The 19881-nt window shown below is 39.6% G+C and overlaps 1 protein-coding gene across 1 annotated transcript in view; it reads left to right on the plus strand.

The window, feature by feature from the left end:
- Positions 1 to 19881, plus strand: part of LOC136951981 (lysyl oxidase homolog 2A-like) — a 32576-nt gene that overhangs the window by 4772 nt on the left and 7923 nt on the right. The window contains exons 3-10 of the mRNA XM_067246656.1: positions 343 to 512; positions 7535 to 7743; positions 8603 to 8819; positions 11929 to 12112; positions 14913 to 15064; positions 15352 to 15519; positions 19138 to 19303; positions 19541 to 19781. Coding sequence (XP_067102757.1) covers positions 343 to 512; positions 7535 to 7743; positions 8603 to 8819; positions 11929 to 12112; positions 14913 to 15064; positions 15352 to 15519; positions 19138 to 19303; positions 19541 to 19781 — 1507 coding nt within the window. The remainder of the gene's footprint in view (positions 1 to 342; positions 513 to 7534; positions 7744 to 8602; positions 8820 to 11928; positions 12113 to 14912; positions 15065 to 15351; positions 15520 to 19137; positions 19304 to 19540; positions 19782 to 19881) is intronic.

Here is a 19881-nt window from a genome sequence, read left to right on the forward strand (position 1 = left end):
TTTTTATATAACTGATCATTTGTGAGCTGAGCATCCCTTAAAAGTCATACCTCAGTCTACATTAAAAACAAACGTTTTATGCAGTATGGTTTGTAAAAAACCTCAAGAGAAAGGAAATTCAAATGATCACCATAACCTTAACTCTACCAATGCACAAACAATATGTTTTATGATTTATGGCGATTGCAGTACAGTTGACACACAGTGCAAGAACAAGTCTAATAGTTGTGTACTGGAATTAACCTTGTTTGTGCATCGGCAGAGTAAGGGTTTATTCACAAAGTCAGTCATTCATCTCCCAGTCATCATCTCAAATGAGTTTGCTGTGCTTCCTCATTCCAGGTCAAATCTGGCTGGACAATGTCCACTGTACCGGGAGAGAGGAAAGTCTGGTTCAATGCGAGTCCAATGGCTTTGGAGTGTCAGACTGTAAACACACAGAGGATGTCGGGGTGGTCTGCAGCCAGAAACGCATTCCAGGCTTCAAGTTTATCAGCGTCAATAATGTGGAGGTACATAAAAAAGCACACATATGTCTTTTAGACAGTAATGTATATTGTCCATGGACATTGCTTTGGGTTTGTGTACTGTATGTCTGTTAAGAACACAATACATAATGAAACTGATTTGGTGGAAGTGCAGTAAATGCTCAAATGCTAAGCACAATGTGAAGATAAATGTGGTTAAAAAACTATTTCCACACTCCTGAAGCCATTGAGGGAGATGGTGTGTGCCTGTATGTGTGAGAGGAGGGGTTGGATTCCAGACACTTCCAGGTCTTCCCTCCTTTTTGTCTGTGCATTCCTGAAAGAGATGCCACATTAGTCATATGAAACCTCTCTTCTTTGGTGATACAGAAGTGGTTTGCTATATTTTTTATATTAATCTAGACATCCTACACAACTTCCAAGTGATAAACATTTCTATGTAATTTTTACACACAATTACATATATTTACATTTAGTCATTTAGCAGACGCTCTTATCCAGAGCGACTTACAGTAAGTACAGGGACATTCCCCCGAGGCAAGTAGGGTGAAGTGCCTTGCCCAAGGACACAACGTCAGTCTGCATGACCGGGAATCGAACTGGCAACCTTCGGATTACTAGCCCGACTCCCCTCACCGCTCAGCCATCTGACTCCCGTATATCTTTTTAATGCAAACAGAAATAACTTGGATAAGTATCCACTCCCTTTCTAATACCACAACCCTTTGTATTACCCTTTTATAATACCAATTAGCTTAGGTGTATCAAATTGCCAGAGGTGGAAAAAGTACTAAAATATTGTACTCAAGTAAAAGTACCAATACTTTGATGAAATATTACTCAAGAACAAGTGAAATTACCTATCTGAAAATATACTCAAGTAAAAGTAATAAGTAGTTCATTTAAAATGTACTTTAAGTAAAAGTTACTTACTAAAAAAATGTAAAACGGGGCGGGGGCATCTCTCCCATGTAGTGAAAATAGGACATGGGGTCATAAATCCAAAACTATTTTGTTTTTAATTAAAGAAAAATCTATAACAAATGATAGAAATCTATACAAATGCAATAACAACTTAAAACATGTCACATATGACATGTAAGACCCTTATAAATGTATAATGTGCAATTTTAGTACAGAACATCCACATTTTCAAACAATCAATTGAAAGTGAAAGTACCATATATTGTTAGTTCTGAGGGCCATCCTTCTTTTCTTCACAAACATACACAACAGTTAATAAGCACATCAAGGCCAAATCAAGTGTTTGACTCCATAAATGACAAAAATATAACTAAAATCTCAGTGTCAGGGACATAAAAAAAAAAAGCTAAATACTATGATGGCAGGCTGGGCGCTTAATGTCTTATGATAAAACACGTAAAATAAACTTCTAACTTGTAAAATTGCTACAGCCAACAGCTAACACAGCCAGGCAGCTACAGCGCTACACTCTGGGGGCATGTTCATGAGCCTCCACTATGTTCAACCCCAGAGTGTAGCGCTGTAGCTGCAAGGTTGTGTTAGCTGCTGGCTGTAGCAACTTGAGCTACGTAAAACCGATCATTCGTCACTATAGTGGCGAATGATCCTAATGTAGCGAAATACAATACTTTACTCAAAACGTAATCAAGTAGATTTTTAATTACCGATTTTAAAAACTACTTGAAAAATACAAAATACACACAAAACTACTGTAACTTGAATACAGTAACTTGAGTAAATGTATTTGGTTACTTTCCACCTCTGCAAATCGCCTTCACACACCTAGATGATTGATGAAAAGTTGACCTTTATGTGCTAGACTTTACTGACACACACATAATATCAGACTGAATTAGAATGTTATTTTAGGTCTGTAGTGACAGATCGGAGGGGTACTAAAAATGTCTTAGTAACTCTCTTAGCACAGACAAGAAAGTTATGATTTTACGAAGTGGAAGATGTCAGACAAACAGAATCCTGGAAGGTTATCATTGGGAATCCACACTAAACATTTCTGCAGACCATTTATTTTACCACTTTAGATACTGATGAGGTTACACACTAACTGACTCACTCACACACACACATACACACACATGTACGCACACACTGGAAATACCATCCAGTCGTGATGTTGAGAGTCGCTTTGTACAGAATGGAGAATCTCTTTGGGGTTGAGAGACATAAAGGGAGGAGGACGAACAGGAGGGAATTCCTTCCGAAGCTGGAATGCAACACTAATCTAAAACTCATGCCCACATAGTAGAGGACAGCATGACTAGGAGTTTCCCTTAGTGTAATTTGAAATAACAGTGCAGGAAATCAATATGATTTTAACGCTATTGACTGTCCTGGTAGGTACTCTACTAGGTTTGGAATTCTTCAAGTGACATTTTCTGCCAGTGTTTTAATATTAACACAAATCCTTAGGACAAAAACTCCTAGTGTATCTGTGTGGATGTCGAATTCGATCATATATAAGAGGAATGGAAGAGGAAGCCTCCAACCAACTTCTTGTCCCTATGTTGTTTTAGAACGTATGGGATTGTTCTCCGCAGATTGGTCTTTCCAAAGTATTTAACAAATTAAGTCATCCAATTGTTATTTAAAAAGTGTAGAAGGAAACTTTGTTTATCATCAGTTAATGCTAAGTTCAACAACGCTCACATGGTGTTTATGTGCACATAGGAATGGCATGCTGCATGAAGTAACAGTCACCACAGAGTCTGGTGTTCATGGTCAGATGGAAAGAATGCACATCTTAAAGTTAATATCCCCTAGTTCCATTCATTTCATGGCATACTGAATCCAACCAAATTGTAGATCATTCTGCATTTTAGGTGTAACTGTGGTTTGTCTAAATATCCTCTTACATAAAAGCAGAGTAATACAAATATATATATATATAAACTTTATCCTGCATAATAGTAATAATCAAGTTCTTGGCATTTCACCTTTGTAGAGTCAAATTGAGTGTTGATGAACATCATTGAAACATAATTTAATATCAGAATCAGAAAGGGTTTAATCGCCATGAAAGTTTGCACAGACAAGGAATTTACTTTGGCAGGAAGGTGCATACATTCAACATATAGGAGTAAATCTTAAATAAGTGGTGTAAGTTATCCCAATAAAGTTCACATTTCATATCAAGGACCTAAATGTCAGGTGGAGTTAGGATTGGTAAAGGCCAGTAGTAAACAAACAAAAAAGAAAGAAAATGTCAGATAAACTGAATATATAACCAAATGTCTGGTAAATCAAAACGTTTTATTTACATTCTAGAGATCCTGCATGGTCAGACACCACTTGTTATAACAGTATTATGATCCTTCTACAGAAAGCCAACAATAGTGTCCATCAGACTCTCCACATTCCTAACTATAACAGCAGGCCAGAAATTCCCATGACATGCCCCCATCCCCCATGCAATGTTTTACTTTACGTTCCTATGTAAGTATAGAGTCAAACCAAGTTTGACCAATGCATGGTCAGGAACATTCAAAGGCACTCTGCCAACTCTTGGGTTGGTGTGTTTCAGTCATTAGATACAGGAAATGGTTTGTCTGCTTGTAGTTCTGATGGAACTTGCTCCTGCTGGGATTGTCCATGTGGGAATCTCGTCTGGCCATGTAACTAGTCTTTACAGTCTTCTTTAACCTTTTGTCCTTTAAGCATATTCATACAAGAACATAAAGACTCCAGATGCCAAACACACACACGCACACTGTGCCAGCAGCATGTTTTATTTTGTTCCAGTCAGTTAGAACGACTGGGATAGGGTAAAGTAAAAAAAAAATGAAGTAATTTAAAAAATAAACTTGTCTCTGACTTTTGCATGATTAGGATACATTTCAACTCATCTTTAGTGAGAGGTGGGAAGAATGTGTGACCTTACTGTAACGGTGAGTCAGAAATTCAGAGGTGAATCAGAGGACTGAAATGCGGTTTTAGTCCATCCCTGGAGAGGCCTCACACATCAATCTTGTGATGGGAAACATTTACAAAAGCAGTCTGGTTTATTTCACATGGCCACATGAAAGTTGTTAAGCAATAAGACACTCTGAAAGGGACTTAGGAAAAGATTTGAAGTTTGGCAGAAACAATAGACAAAAACAATACTTTTTATTATATTTTTATTATATTATAATTTTATAATCAGGGAATAATACAATTGGAGAATATTGATTTCATACATTGAAATAAATATGGATGAATGACTGTTCTATAATATGTCATTTTACCTTAACATTTTACTTATTAACTTAATTTGTTAACCAAAACAAATTGCCAAAAATATATTGTAGTTATCAGTTTTATGCAATAGTTTCATTGCGCACAACATGCAGCTCAGTTTTCTGAACTTGGCATGCCATTTTAGGTTTAATAGGTGGTATAAAGGGGCATTTGTACATCAAAACTGTGCTCTCATTCTGCGCTTATTTTGAAGTTTTGGGAAAGTTTCTTTCAGGCCTTTCAAACATAAAAATAACAAAGTGTACATTTTAGGTAAACCTTACGCAAACTGTGTCATGCTGATGTTATGTCTGGTGGTCTAGCTGAAAGGAAATGGGTGGACTAGTCTCGGCAATGGATCTTGTGGACCCTTTTCAACCTAAAGACTCAGCACTTTGGTTTCCTATTATGGATTTAAGAGTAAAACCCCAAACCGAAACACCAACATTCCAATCCTCTACGTATTTACACGAGAGAGATCACCAACTGAACATCTCCAAGGTTTATTGATGGCCTTCTGGTCAGGACCACCTTTCTCTTGCTCTGCTGCCCCGACAGTAAAGTAATTCTGGGATCAGCAGGATTTCAATTATGAAATAAAATATTCTTTCCTTTCTCCCCATTGTGGTGAGAGAATTTACAAGAGGAAGGGAAGAACCTTCAGACTTATGTCTTTGCTTAGTTATTTGTTCTTTCTTAATACATTTTGGGGTATTTAAGGACACTATAAACTCTTTCTCCATTTCAGGAAAAACCTTTAATACAATAATTTAGGGGATTCGAAGTTTTAGCAGTGTGGATATTGACATTCATTGTATTCCTTGTCATAGGTGCTGCTTTAAGTTAGTTTGCTTTGTGTCTGGCTAATCAGACTTGAGGTTAGCAAAGGTATCTAAAAAACATAGTTTAATTTTTTCTTGGAATAATTCTGTCTCCAACAAAATACCGACTTTCACCAGCTACTTCACTGCACAAACTGTGAATACATCTTCATAGATCCCTACAGTGTGCTATAATTATGAGCAAAGTCACATTGTTATTCAGTGGCTTGCTTATCCATGTTTCTCTCCTTAACTTCTACTTCTGTCAGACCTCCAAGAAAGTAGCTTAGCTGCATTCCATGAAAATCCTCTGGGGTGGAATCTAGGAAGGCTAAAAACACTAAAGACAACAAAAAGTTATCCGCCTTGTTCCAATCCACAGTGCTCAAAGAACCAGGGAATACCCTGAGGGTGGAGCTTGCAACATGAGAGGGAAATCTTTTTTGTTGGTGGTTGGTTAATGGATATTCCATATGGGGGAGATGTTCCCTCCTAAAGGACACCATGACTCATCGTCTCACCAAGATCTTGAAGGAAAAAATTATTGCCAGGTGGGGTGTTGATAAAATCCACTGATGAAGCATGATTTTCTGCTCCTAAAGAGACAGAGAGATACCTGGGTTTGCTAGTGTTTGTATGGTGATTGGACTGAAAATAAAGTAGAACTGTGATACCATTCAATGAAAAAATACATCCAGTAATTTGAGATGGAAAATAAATGTACTAAGTAATGAGTCTACAAATTCGAGCTTTGATAATTTCACTGATTTTCTACAGCAGAAAGAAATTCAGAAAGACCTTTACAGACAGTAAGACTTTGCATTTTTTAGTTTTGACTTTGGCGTGAGATATTGCTCTGTTCCTTGGTAACTACCACTTGATTGATTAAATAATAATAAACATCTAATAGGAGATTGAGGGAGGAGAGAAGGAAACATGGAATTGTGGAGATCATCAGACCAGAGATCATCCATCTCTGCAGCACATGGTGTCACGGCTGTACTGAGGACCCAAACGCACGACACACAAGGTTTAGGACGTGCGCAGACTTTTATTGAGAGAAGGATGGGGAGGACGGTTGAGGGTAACTGGTGGATGGTGGAGCGGGGTACCGGTAGGACTGGAGGACTGGAAGCGGTGATCTGGTGGTGGAACAAGAACAAAGGTCAGCACAAAAACAGGCATAGACTGGTCCAAAACACGGAAAGCCAGCAATACAGACGTGGGGGTCGGTGATTCAACAAACTGGCGAGTAGTGGGTGACAATCCGGGGTTTAAGAGCTGTGGTGGTGATGAGGGAATGAGCCGCAGGTGAGGTGAGTACCGGGAGGGAGTGAAGAAGCGGAATGGATGACTGGACCTGGAAGAAACGGACTAACACCCGGTCTGGCCTGGGCCGGGGACATGACACATGGGCCCCAACGACTACTGCTAAATGAGCTCATGCCAATTTTAGCTCTGAAGGGAGATTATAACATACAATAATAATAAAAAACTATTGATGCTACAATTTACTACATTAAATGAGGCTGTTTTTGTAGCCTATGAGAAATTGCACTTTCCATTAGACTATTAAAGTTAATGTCAAATGCATATCATGCACAATTTAGGGATAGTCTCAAAAGCATACATTTATGACCAGCGCAATATGCAGTTCTTAAGATTTGGATTACATTACTTATATATAAATTCATAAGTAACCTAGCATGTTGCATATCTTAACAGGGCAGTCTCAGTTATAGGCTAACTTATCAGGTGATCCCCATGAACACATTAACATTAATTTCCCAGACACTTTTATTGTGTCCGGTAAATTAATGTAAATGTCATCATGCACATTTCCGTAAACTGCACATTTCCATAAACTGAAATATGTTTGCATTAATCTTATTTTTTATCACAAGAAGTGCACTGGACATTGGATTGGGTTATGCATACATTTCTTCTGCTAAGGATATATCAATGTTTGTATTAATATTCATAACAGTCCTGGCCCCTCCACAGAGTTTTAATGTCCAGGTGGAGGATGTGAGAATTCGGGCTACATACTCCCATCGTAAACGCATTCCCATCACCGAAGGCTTCATAGAGGTGAAGGATGGAGGCAAGTGGCGACAGATCTGTGACAACGGATGGAGTGAAATGAACAGCCGAGTCATCTGTGGCATGTATGGCTTCCCTGGAGAGAAAGGCTACAACAGCAGGGCCTACAGGTAAGTAAGCAAAAAAGGGGATTCATTTCAAACAAGAATTCACATCACTTGTATTAAAAGTGCATTAAGCATTAAACAAAGCAGATACAACTGATCAACCTGATTAGTAGGCAGTTATCACTCATTAGTAAAGTATTTGTCTGCAACTCAAGAGGTTGCAGGTTCAAATCTCCCTCATGTACACCGGTTGGATGAAAGACAACTAGGTCGGGGAGATGACCGAGTGCCCAACGGCCTCCAACAACAAAACAGAACTTAAGAGTTCCTCTGCAAAGATGGGAGAACCTGCCAGAAACAAATCCATCTCTGCGGCAGTCCATCAATCAGGCTTTAAAGGCTTTTAAGTGGCTTCACGCACCTCCTTAGTAAACATAAACCTAAACATGCCTGGGAGTTGTGTTTTTAAAACACAACAAAGGTGGCAATGGTGAAGGAGTACAGTTCATCTTATGCATACATCATTGCATCATCATAAACTCATGGTGAGGATTGTTGTTGCAGCCAATGGAAAGTAAAAAGTTAAAGTTCAAAGTGAATAGTTTTTTATACATATACGTTTTTGTATATATCCTATTCTAAAAGACATATTAAATCTTCCACTTTTTGTCCACATGTCTGCTTGTTTCAGATAAAATAGCTGTGTAACAACACTTTACAAGTTTAGTATACCATTCTCTTAACTTCCCTATACATGTTTACTGGTGATAGAGTTTTAAATGGTGGGGATTGAGATAACAAGTTGTACTTGTGTTTTCACAACACACAATCAACGTAGCAAATCTGACTCAGGTCCATACTTGTCAAAGAAAAAATAAGACAACTTGTCACTGGTGTCACACACAGATGTTTCTCCTTGCAGGATGCTTTCGAAACGTCGAAAAAAGAACTACTGGGGTTTCTCAGTCAATTGCACAGGCAATGAGGCTCATCTGTTAGACTGTAAGCTTGGTCATCCGCTGGAGCTGAAGGGCAACAAAACCTGTGAGAAGGGTATGCCTGTGGTGGTGAGCTGTGTCCCTGGACGAGACTTCGCAAATGACATCACCACAGGCTTTATGGAGGCCTACAGGATACAGGTATGTCTGAACAGATGTTAGAAGGCATTGTTGAAAACTTTCTGGTTTGGCCTTATCGGTAGTTCTTATCCCTATAAAGAAAGGAAGCGTTTTGAACACCATGATAATGATAAGATCTACCATCACAGACATTATGAACTTCATGGCCAGATCCACATTTTTACCACACTGAACCTGAATAGGAGCCGGTCGCCATGCATCAGATCAAATGTTTGCCCACAGGTTTGTATTCCTTTAAGTTCATGCCGTTTGGGTTGAACTTACTTCCAAAGGGTAATGGAATTAATGTTGATTCTGGTCTGATTTACCCATAGACCTGTTATTAAGTTAGACCAAGCCTCAAAGGGGATTAAAGATGTTGTCCTTGTTAGTTTATATGGCAAGTGCTCAGTGGCACATTGAAGCTTGCATAAACCGAGATAAGGTGAGCGCCATGTTGAACTTCTGGAACGTCTAGTCTTGCACAGTAGAGTGGTTTGTCGTGCTCTTGGCTTAATGATTGGTCTATGCCGTCTTTGATGTAAAGAAAACTAAGATTTTGGGAGGGGTTAGGTAGTAGAGTTACAGTAATGGAGATACAGAAATAAACAGACCATTAAATAAGTTTTAACTGCCGGCGTGTTTTTCTCTGAAGTTGGTAGTAATAATAACAATAAGTATCAATACAACAATATAAATAAAAGCACTAAACTAGAGAGGGTACAATTTCTGGGGAAATTGTAGGGTGTGCTTGCTTGCGTCGGTTGCAGGTGGGTCCGTCCCCTTAAGTTTTTCCCTTCTAGTGATATTTTCAAGCATTTAGCCTACTCATATTGTATAATTCATTAAGAACCCCCTTTGAAACAAGCAAACCCCCTTTGAAACAAGCGAACCCCCTTTGAAACAAGCTACTGTAACAACGTTGTCACTGGCAGTATATCAGATGGAATCGCGATTCAAACAGTACCGTCTGCTAACTGAAAATATTCCCCCCAAAACGTAAATAAGTTTGACATTAATTTAGGAGAAAATGACTAATTCAAAAGAAGTTTGCTAGAGGCAAGCTAGCTGCTGTTGCTAGCCACACTTCACTGATTGTTTGAAAGCGCCGGAAATTAGAATGTTTCTTTTGACATAAAGTTGTCTGAGGCTAACGTCAAAACAAAATGCGGTCTCACTCAAATTCCATGTTTTACACAAATCACAAATATATGCTGACCCGCTGACTGTCTTTGCAATTGCCATATCTTTAAAACACTGTCCTCCTTATGATTTTTGGTGTAGAATTGACCCTGGTACGAAATTAAGAAAATATTCATCAGACGCAGATCGACAACAGCTGCCGCAATCGTCAACGGAGGCTGACGGGGCTCTCACGTAGCAAACCAATCAAAGTTTTTACAGCAACCTACATTAAAATCTCACCACCTGGCAGTCTTCACAATAGTCATATCGTCATAACATTGCCATCCTTCTGTTTTTTGGTGTAGAATTGACCGAACTATAAAATTACGAAAATACTACTATGACGCTTTCTAGCATGGCTGCCGCCTAAGACTAGGCCTCTTGGGCGACCCGCACTAGCTCAAATTACAAAGACTTTCACGACCTAAATCAAAAATCCGAGATTGCAGTTCCACTCAAAATCACTTTCTCAACAAAGCCCAATGGTTGGGAATTTTTTGGGGTGGCATTTTTCACTCAATCCAAGCTCCAGCTCAAACTTGCGTGCTAGAACGTCTCTATCACGTTGTTGCTAACGTGTGCGTCGTTGCTAATGTGTGCTGATGTTGTGACGTAGGCTAGCACTGAGTACCCTTTGTTGACAGAAGGCACTTTTTGCCACAAAAACGTAATTTCAACTTAAACAATGCAACGGAACGTACATAAAAATACAAGCAACTCAATGGCTAGCAAGACAAATCTTTTGACATCAACGTTGTCTATGTAGTCCAAATATTGACAGATCCTTAAGGGTGGGGAAATAAATAATAATAATAATATATGTGTGAGAGAACAATGGTTGTGCTCGCCGAAGGCGTGAGCACACCCAATAAGGATTAACAGTGTTCAGCTGAATGTTATCAAAAGATGTGTATCATTTGAACTTCTTTAATGCTAGTTTCTTTCATTAATCAAATTTCTAGGCCTATTGCAAAGTGAATACTTCTCACTCTCTCCAAATTAATAGGGTCACAAGACCATCATCTACTCGCCCTCTGTCACTCATCATCTCCAAGACATCCAACAGGTGTTGGATAATTTGGAGACTCCAGGCTTGACCATCAACCTACAGTAATGCAACTTCTGCAAGTCTCGATTAGGGTTTATGTTTTTGATACCATGGTATCCATGAAAATCTTGCACAAATAGCAGCTGCCAAGGAGTTTCCTGTGCCCACCTCTATGAATGTGTTAAAGAAGTCTGGAGAGGTCTGAAGTCCTTCACACCTAAGGGTCTGGCACACCTACACTCATTTGATGCTTTAAAGAGGTATCTGACCTCCCCTCATGTCTTGGCCCAACATGAGCCTCTGTCAAATAAATCCCAGTCTGTGGGCGGTTTGGAACAGGAACATGTATCTGGTAAGGAGAAAGTCAAGTGTTCAGCCCCCTTAAAAATGACAATCTACCATGGAGTAGGAGTACCTTGCTGTAGTCTGGACTGGGCACTAATAAAAGTGACTTTTGAGGGTGGAAAAGTTTACGTTGTCTCCTCCTTGTTTAGTGAACTGTGTCTACACTGTGGTGCATTAGCAAAAAACACTACAGCATAAACCCAGACACAAATGTGACAGAAATGGGTTAACCAGACATCCATTATATAATATACTCCCTTGATGGTGATCACCAGACATCAAGTGGGTGATCACCACCTTGCAAAATTCAGGTTTGTCATCCAGGAAACCTTTAGGATTATGGTCCTCCGGCACCACTTGTCACCATTTTTCTGACTCCAAAATCCATGTGGGGAAAATAATAGGTAAAGAATGCTAAGTGAAAATGGTACACTATTTACAGAGTGCATAAACACATCCTTTTGTAAATGTCTTAATATGTCAATAATAATGTCTCTGTAATAAGTTTGCCAACACATATTAAGTGTTTATCCATTAACCTTGGTTCCACAGCAACCACTGGTGCGTCTGAGAGGAGGAGCCATGATAGGAGAGGGAAGAGTAGAGGTGCTAAAGAATGGCGCATGGGGCACCATCTGTGATGACAACTGGAACACCAGGGCTGCCACTGTGGTTTGTCGGGAGCTTGGATTTGGCAGCGCTAAGGAGGCCCTCTCTGGAGGCAGACTTGGACAAGGTTGGACTCCATTGTGTTTCCCTCAGATCTAGTGTCAGTTTATATTCACTTTATCTGCACTCATCACTTCCCTTCTTGATTACATCGACTTTTATATATAGCCTAGGTTTTGTTCCCTTTACATCTACGGACTAAATAGAATAAATAGGCTAAACTCCAGTATTGCATTGTGCACAGGATTTCTTGTTGTTTTAGCTGGTAAACCGTGAAGGCATCTTTCAGGATTTTTGAGGATTTTGGTCTCAGCAGTTCCTTTCAATGTTGTCTATCTAACTCAAATCCAGCTACCCAACATTCCAAGTATTCCATCCTGATAGGCCTACTTACAGCTCAAAAATAAATATCATTAAATGGTTTAGCCTACCATTAGCAAATAGTTGCAAACTATCAAAGTAATGTGATATGATTTATTTCGCTCAAGTGTGAAAATGCATTTTACAATTACAATTATTGTTCCCGCAATATGACATAAGACATGACATGACATAAGAATTGCACTTATCAGTCAACCCACAAACGCCCATGTGAAGCAAATGCACTTAATAGAATTCACTTCCATTTTTGTCAACGTTTTGCACATTATTATAGACTATATATAAACTATATATATTTTGCTGACATACCTTATTTAGGGTATATAACCTTTGTCTGAATGACAGACTTGTGCAAGGGAACCCTTGTGACATCTGCTGATAGAAAGGCAAATGTCAGCCTTGAAAGGCAAGGGCAAAAATTGGAGAATGTGCAATTAAACCAAAACATGAGCAAAATAGCCTTAAATTAGCTTTCCCTTGCCTTTGGCAATGCACAACCTTTATTATCTGAGATATATATAGGCCCTATGTTTATTATTTATTATTATTATTAATTTCCCGCCGTAAAACCAGTGTTATTTTTGCACTACATAGACAATTTCGGTGTCAAAATGTTTGTCTTGGTCTCGATTCCGTTACTTCTATCTCCACGAATGTTCAGTTTGATGGTTTAGGCATATTGAAAGTTTTCGTGGCTAAAAGTAAAGATAACGGTAGCTAACTAGCTAGCCGCCTTCAGAAACATCAGGACGTCACAACATCACAAACCCGTTCGTGATTACCTATAGTAGAACATCACTTTAGCCGCTGGGAGATGGGCTATCTAATCCACAAAGCGAAAGTCTAGTTTACTCACTACACCAATAATATCCAGGAGGATTGTGTTTTACAGATATGACTATGCTGCATCTAGTCACCATCCTGCATTTCTTGCCTGGGGTGTGTAAAAGTTGTATTTTGATTTATTGCCGTTAGCTTCAGTCAGTATTTGGTTGAGTACTAGTAGTCTCTTTACAATGTAATATTTCACTCGATACTACACCAAAAACATCCAGGATCATTGCCTTTAGTAGATATGAGCATGCTGCATCTAGTTAACATCTCTGATTTCTTGCATGGGGTGTGTTTAAATAGTATTTTGGACTGAAGAGCTCAGTTGGACAGCACTGTATTGCCGTTCGCCTCAGTCAGGATCTTTCACTGGCCGTCTGATTTACTGTCAATGGTAATGGTATTCGTTTGCTAGATGTGTAAGTTCAACCATTTGAAGCTATTGCCATTGAATACTTTTGCCAGACACAGGGATCGAACTGGTGATGCTTGTGATCTACAGAGGCATCCATCTGATGATAACACAATTTGATTCATGCTGAACCAGGGGCGTAGCCACGGGTAGGCCTGGGCAGGCACAGGCCTACCCAATTTGTTCTAAGGCCTACCCAAAAACGAAAATATCTCCAAAATATTATGGACCGGGTGCACATTGCAAAGTAAATACGTAAAAAAAAAATGAAAAGATGCCTATCCATATTTTACTAGGCCTACCCAAAAAGATTATTCTGGCTACGCCCCTGTGCTGAACTAGTGCAACTTTACTTCAAAGCTAAAACTATCATTTGTATCACATGCAGATGGAAAAAGCTTGTTTCAAATGGGGTTCTTTATTAATGAATGAATCAAGTGAATTCTTTAAAATATTACTAGAAGGGAAAAACTAAAGGGGACATTTAAGTCATAGGTTAGGACAATTTCTACACAGGATTGCCCAATTTCTTTGTTTTGATGCAACTGTTTCAACTATGTGAGGCTGCCATATAGCGTATCACCATTCCCTCTTGCACTTTCATTCTACACTACACTCTTAGTATTTTGAAATGTAAATGAGCAGCAACAAATGTATTGTATTTAATCTATCTACATAATAAGTATGCATACACCAAATGTTTGTATGTTGGATACTATCTTAAACAATAGGTTTGCAGGTGATATAGTAAAAAAAGATAACAGCCGCAGCTGCAACCGACGAAAGCACACCTCTAGTTCATTGTAACGTGGTGTTTACTATCAGCATACTACAAATTTAAGGAATATTAGAGCGGCTCCATGTGGTGATAATGTGCAGTGGATGTATTTCATTGAGTTATTTATGTGTCACAGACTCTGGATGTTATTTCAGATTAAACTTTGAGACACAAAGCAGGAAGGTAGCAAACAAACATTATTATGGACTGTTTCGACTTTACAAGGGAAAAAGATGGCCTCAGCCAGGGTTTGGAGCATAGTGTGCAGATGGCACAGCAGTAGGAAATTGTACAACTCTCTTGTAGCAAACCAATTCCTTACAGACTACATATACACAAACTAGCAATCCTTATCCTAATCCATTCAATGTTTATTACTGTATTTTGTATTCTGTACATAATGAAAGAATACTCCATCATGAACCTAATTAGTTGAGCTTGCTACTATGTGTTTCTCATCATCAGGGATGGGCCCAGTCCATATGAATGAGGTGGAGTGCTCTGGGTTTGAGAAGTCTCTTACAGACTGCTTCTTTAACAGAGATGAACTGGGCTGCAGCCATGAGGAAGATGCAGCTGTGAGGTGTAACATTCCTGCCATGGGCTTTCATAATAGAGTGAGTCGGTCACCAAACCATTGAGGCATTTTGTCAATGACTACATTTTTACATTCTCACAAACCTACCTGTTGAATATTATTGTGAATGCACAAAGATGGTCTATGGTGGCCCTGAAAAAAATAAAGGCTGAAGGTCATTGATGTTGTCTGAATGTATGTCATTTTTATATTTATCATTGTATTACTTGACAACTTTTATTGTTGCCAACAGTAAAACCCTTCAATGAAATGTAGCCAGCTCATTCTTTAGTGTTGTCCAATTTGTTTTGTATTTGTTTCAAACAGCTGCGTCTTAGTGGCGGACGCAACGCCTTTGAAGGACGCGTGGAGGTGCTGGCAGACCGGAACAACTCCTTGGTGTGGGGCACTGTGTGCAGTGACAGCTGGGGAACCAGGGAGGCTATGGTCGTTTGCAGACAGCTTGGCCTGGGATTTGCCAGCAATGCTTTTCAGGTAAAGAACAGTTTTATTAATTACATCTAAAAAAAATCTGAAGCTGAATACATGCTATTCACTCTTTTCTACTATTCAAACACTGAAGTCAAAATGTCAAATAGGCATTCCATGCCTCTCAAAAGAAGGGAATAATGCAAAAACGTTGTTTTCATGATCTTGTTGACAAATGTTGATGCATTTAAATAACTTTGTAATTACAAGTAACTATAGTACACAGAGGGTGTAATGATGAAAGACACAGACCAGAGTAGCATAGCATTCAGGTGGGGGCTTATTTCAGAATAGGCATGTGACACAGGTAGGGATCAATAACTGGGCAGACAAGGGCAATTAAGAAAACTGCAAAACTAGCAATAGCAGAACTTTGCAGAAGGACCAGAATGAAGGTATAAATGTATCTGAATCAACACAGGTGACTATGGCTGCATCCCAATACCCATACTATGTAGTATGCCACAATACATAGTAGGGGTGGGTATTGGCAAGGACTTCACTATAGATACGCATCATGATACGATTACATCTCGATACGATACATATTGCGATATAATGCGATATTGCACAGTTTACTGGAAATCTTAAAACAGAGCTGGAAAACCAGTTATTGTGTACGATCTGGGTAGTCTTAATACATCACAATGATAAATAAGAAGACAAATTTAGTTAAAACAATATAATTCAACATTTAGTTTCAAACTTATTTTTTAGCTGCCATAACAAAATGTTGTCAACTTGTACTTTAACAGTGCACACACTGATAATGAAAACATGAAAGTAAAGTGCATAAGCTCATGTACTTTTTATTGTCACTGAACACAAAGAACTGAAATGCATGAGTAAAACTATGCATACATAGGCCTATTAAGTATTATAAACAAAATCCATAAAACTAAAATAGTCAATATGATGTAAATAAACTGTAAACATAATGTAGTACAACTCAAATGTTATTGGCATGTGTCTGCTTGATGCGTCATGTTTGATGCGTTGTCTTTAACTATATCGGGGTCCTTGCTTTTTAGGTCCCATTCCGCTAATGCGCCTTTCAACAGCTCTGCGATTTGTTACTGCCAGTAGGGGCAGACTTAATTATGGGCGACAAGGGCAGCCGCCCATCTGAATGGTGACATTCGTGCGATCAGTCTCTATCGACAATTTGCAGGTCACCTAAATGATAGCCTATACTGTCACCTTGATGGACTGGGCACCCTGATTCTTGTTTGTGAACTAGGCAGACTACTGACTGGGCTGGAAAGGTCTCCCACTCATAAGCATGAGATGGGGGCGGGGGAAAGTTTAACTCAGGTCTCCCAACTGAAAGCCCGAGGGGGGAGCGGGGGAATCTATCAAATAAAAATGTGGGTTTCATTTTTGACATATAATACAGTATGAGTCTGACGTAATGTTACTATTTTACACTCAAATTAAGGGGGGGGGGGGGGCGCTGGGGGGTGGGTTCGCCCAGGGAGCCACACAAGCTAAGGCTGCCACTGACCGTCAGTATGGCTCTCATGCATTGTCCTCATCAGTACCCAGTCCTCACTGATGTGGTGCGCCGTAATTGTAACATAAGATTCAGTGGCTCTTGATGTCCAACCATCGCATGTAAGGGCCACTCTTTCTGCTGAGCCAAGATGTTTTTACTTCTTGCTTCACTTCATACATCTTGGGCACAGCTATCTCAGTAATGTGTTTGCAAGTCTGGTACAACAACGGACTGATACAAACTTGTCTGTGCCAGGTCAAGGCGCGGTTAGATGTTATACATATAGTATGTCCCAATTATATGTATACTGCATGCAAATGTATGTACTATGAAAGGGCAGCTGCAGTATCTACTAAAAGTAAAAAGTAAACAATTCAGGTTGCATGATCTCAGGGTGGGAGGTATGATGGTTACAGCAAGAAGCCAATTAAAGTGGAGAACTGGCTAATAACATTGGCAACTCAAAAAGTGTCTGAATTGTTTTATAGATTGTTATACCCAAGAGCATAACTTATTTGCTACTAGGGATGGGGTATGGTTCATTTTTATCGATATCGATACCATTTTCGAGACTGTGCTTGAGCTAACCACCATCTAAATGAATGAATTTGGCAAATGTTAAACATATAGCAGCACCCACACAACCCACGCCACACTTTATGTAAACAAGATTACTGAACAACATTTATAACAATAACTTAAGTAAAACAGATGTCAAATAGAACAAGGGGAATGTGTTGCTCTCAGGAGGAGGCTGGATAAAAGGAGCACATATTGGCACAATGGATCATGGCTCTGGCTAAAACTAAAATTGTCCACTACAGATGTACTATCCACAACCTGGATGAGTAACTAGTATGACTGTGATTGGTTGGTTGACAAAAAGTGACATTGACAAGCCGTCATTGTTCAAGACTTTATGAAAAGTTTAACACGTTTCAACAAAATACACCTGATATCTAAATGACCAGACCAAACCTTCCTGATCTCATCCCTATTTTATTCTGTCTCTGTTATTGTTTAACAAGATGCTTAAGCAGCCCACAGAGCCATGCTCCCGGTGACTATGTTTTGAATGATCAGCAGCGGGGCGGGGGAGGCTAACTTGACTCACACTGACTATGCTCTTTTTAAAAAAAAGAAATCCGGTTTGCGCACGCATCAAATTTCAGGGGCATATATGCGAGTGAAATAGTTGCACTGCAGTCTGTAGCCCTGGCTCTTATTATTGAGGATTATTATTGTCAACTATGGATACGAAGTTGGGGTGCGCTGACTGCGGTCACCATGCATACCTTGGGTGGAGGAGGAGGATTGTCCGGCAGCTGGAGTTGGCACCGTTGCTTCTCGAAGAGTCAAATGCATTTTACCTTTAGCTGATGCACAACGTTGAGGAGTAGTGTTACCCCTCCTTACAAGAAATTATCTTCGAACATATATTACACGTCGCCAAGCCTTTGACCGCTAGTAGGCTACGTTTATCCATCGTACCTAGCAACAAAATGAGAAATTAAGCAAAGTGCGTGAGCCAATACAATTCTTCTTCTTTTAGTTTAACGGCGGTTGGCAGGCCATTCAATTGAATTGAGTAATTTTAGACAATCGATGTATGTTTGTGCACCAGTGATTTGATTTAAATGATAAGACTTATCTCTCGAGACATAAGTTACATTATATTAGCCTACCAGAAGTCTCGATAGCGGTATCGATAAGCTCGGACCTTATTGATCTTCGTGTTTTGAGAAATTTGGAACCGGGTCCTTACAGAACCGGGTATCGATCCCCATCCCTATTTGCTACAGGTGTTTGGTATGAATGTAAACGTTTGGTATATGGGTATAGGGTACAGCTCAGTGGTAAAGCATTTGAATGCAGATCAAGGTCCTTGTACATCACTTTTAAACAATGTAAACATTCTTTACGTAGAAAATGGTTATTCCTTTATCATAATGTATCATAACTATTCAGGCCTGGGCTAGGGCTGGGTGAACACATTTGGCAGTTATACAGTAGTAATGTTCTTAGCATTAAGGATCAATCTAGCTTGTTGTAAAATTCCAAAAATGTAAACTTGAAAAATGCAAGTGTTGAGTCTAATACTTGTTGAAATGTGTGTTGTGTCCTGAAAGGAGACGTGGTACTGGTCTGGTGATGTGACAGCAGATGATGTGGTTGTCAGTGGGGTCAGGTGCTCGGGCACTGAGATGACTCTTGATCATTGTCTCCACCATGGAAAACACCTTCACTGTCCCAGAGGAGGGGGGCGCTACGCAGCCGGGGTCTCCTGCACTCAGAGTAATCATAACATCTTGTCTCTTACAGTTACACATATATTTGCCCATTTAAAAATTACCTGTAGCTGATATAAATATTACATTTATAATATAGACTAAAAACACCATCTTCTTTACGTTGATTAATAAGACTAATTAAAAAACACTTTCTTGTACAAGAAAATTGTCCTTGTCTGAGAAGCCATGTTTCTGTTGAATTCAAATGTAAATATAATTTTTGTGTTCTGTTTTCCTCCAGCTGCCCCAGACCTGGTTCTGAATGCCCAGGTGGTAGAACACACCATGTACCTAGAGGACCGGCCCATGTATGTGCTGCAGTGTGCCCACGAGGAGCAGTGTCTGTCCTCCAGCGCTGCCGCAGCCACCCCCTCCTCTTACCGCCGACTCCTCCGCTTCTCCTCTCAGATCCACAACAACGGCCAGTCAGACTTCCGCCCCAGGGCTGGCCGCCACTCCTGGATTTGGCATGAGTGTCACAGGTGTTTTCTATAGGCCCGTGTGTTGCTCTATCCAGACGTAATAATACAATTAATACATTGTAGAAACATTTAGATGATGGTTTAGGGTTCCTAAAAAGCC

Source organism: Osmerus mordax, chromosome 1, assembly GCF_038355195.1.
Source record: "Osmerus mordax isolate fOsmMor3 chromosome 1, fOsmMor3.pri, whole genome shotgun sequence".
Lineage (NCBI taxonomy): Eukaryota > Metazoa > Chordata > Actinopteri > Osmeriformes > Osmeridae > Osmerus > Osmerus mordax.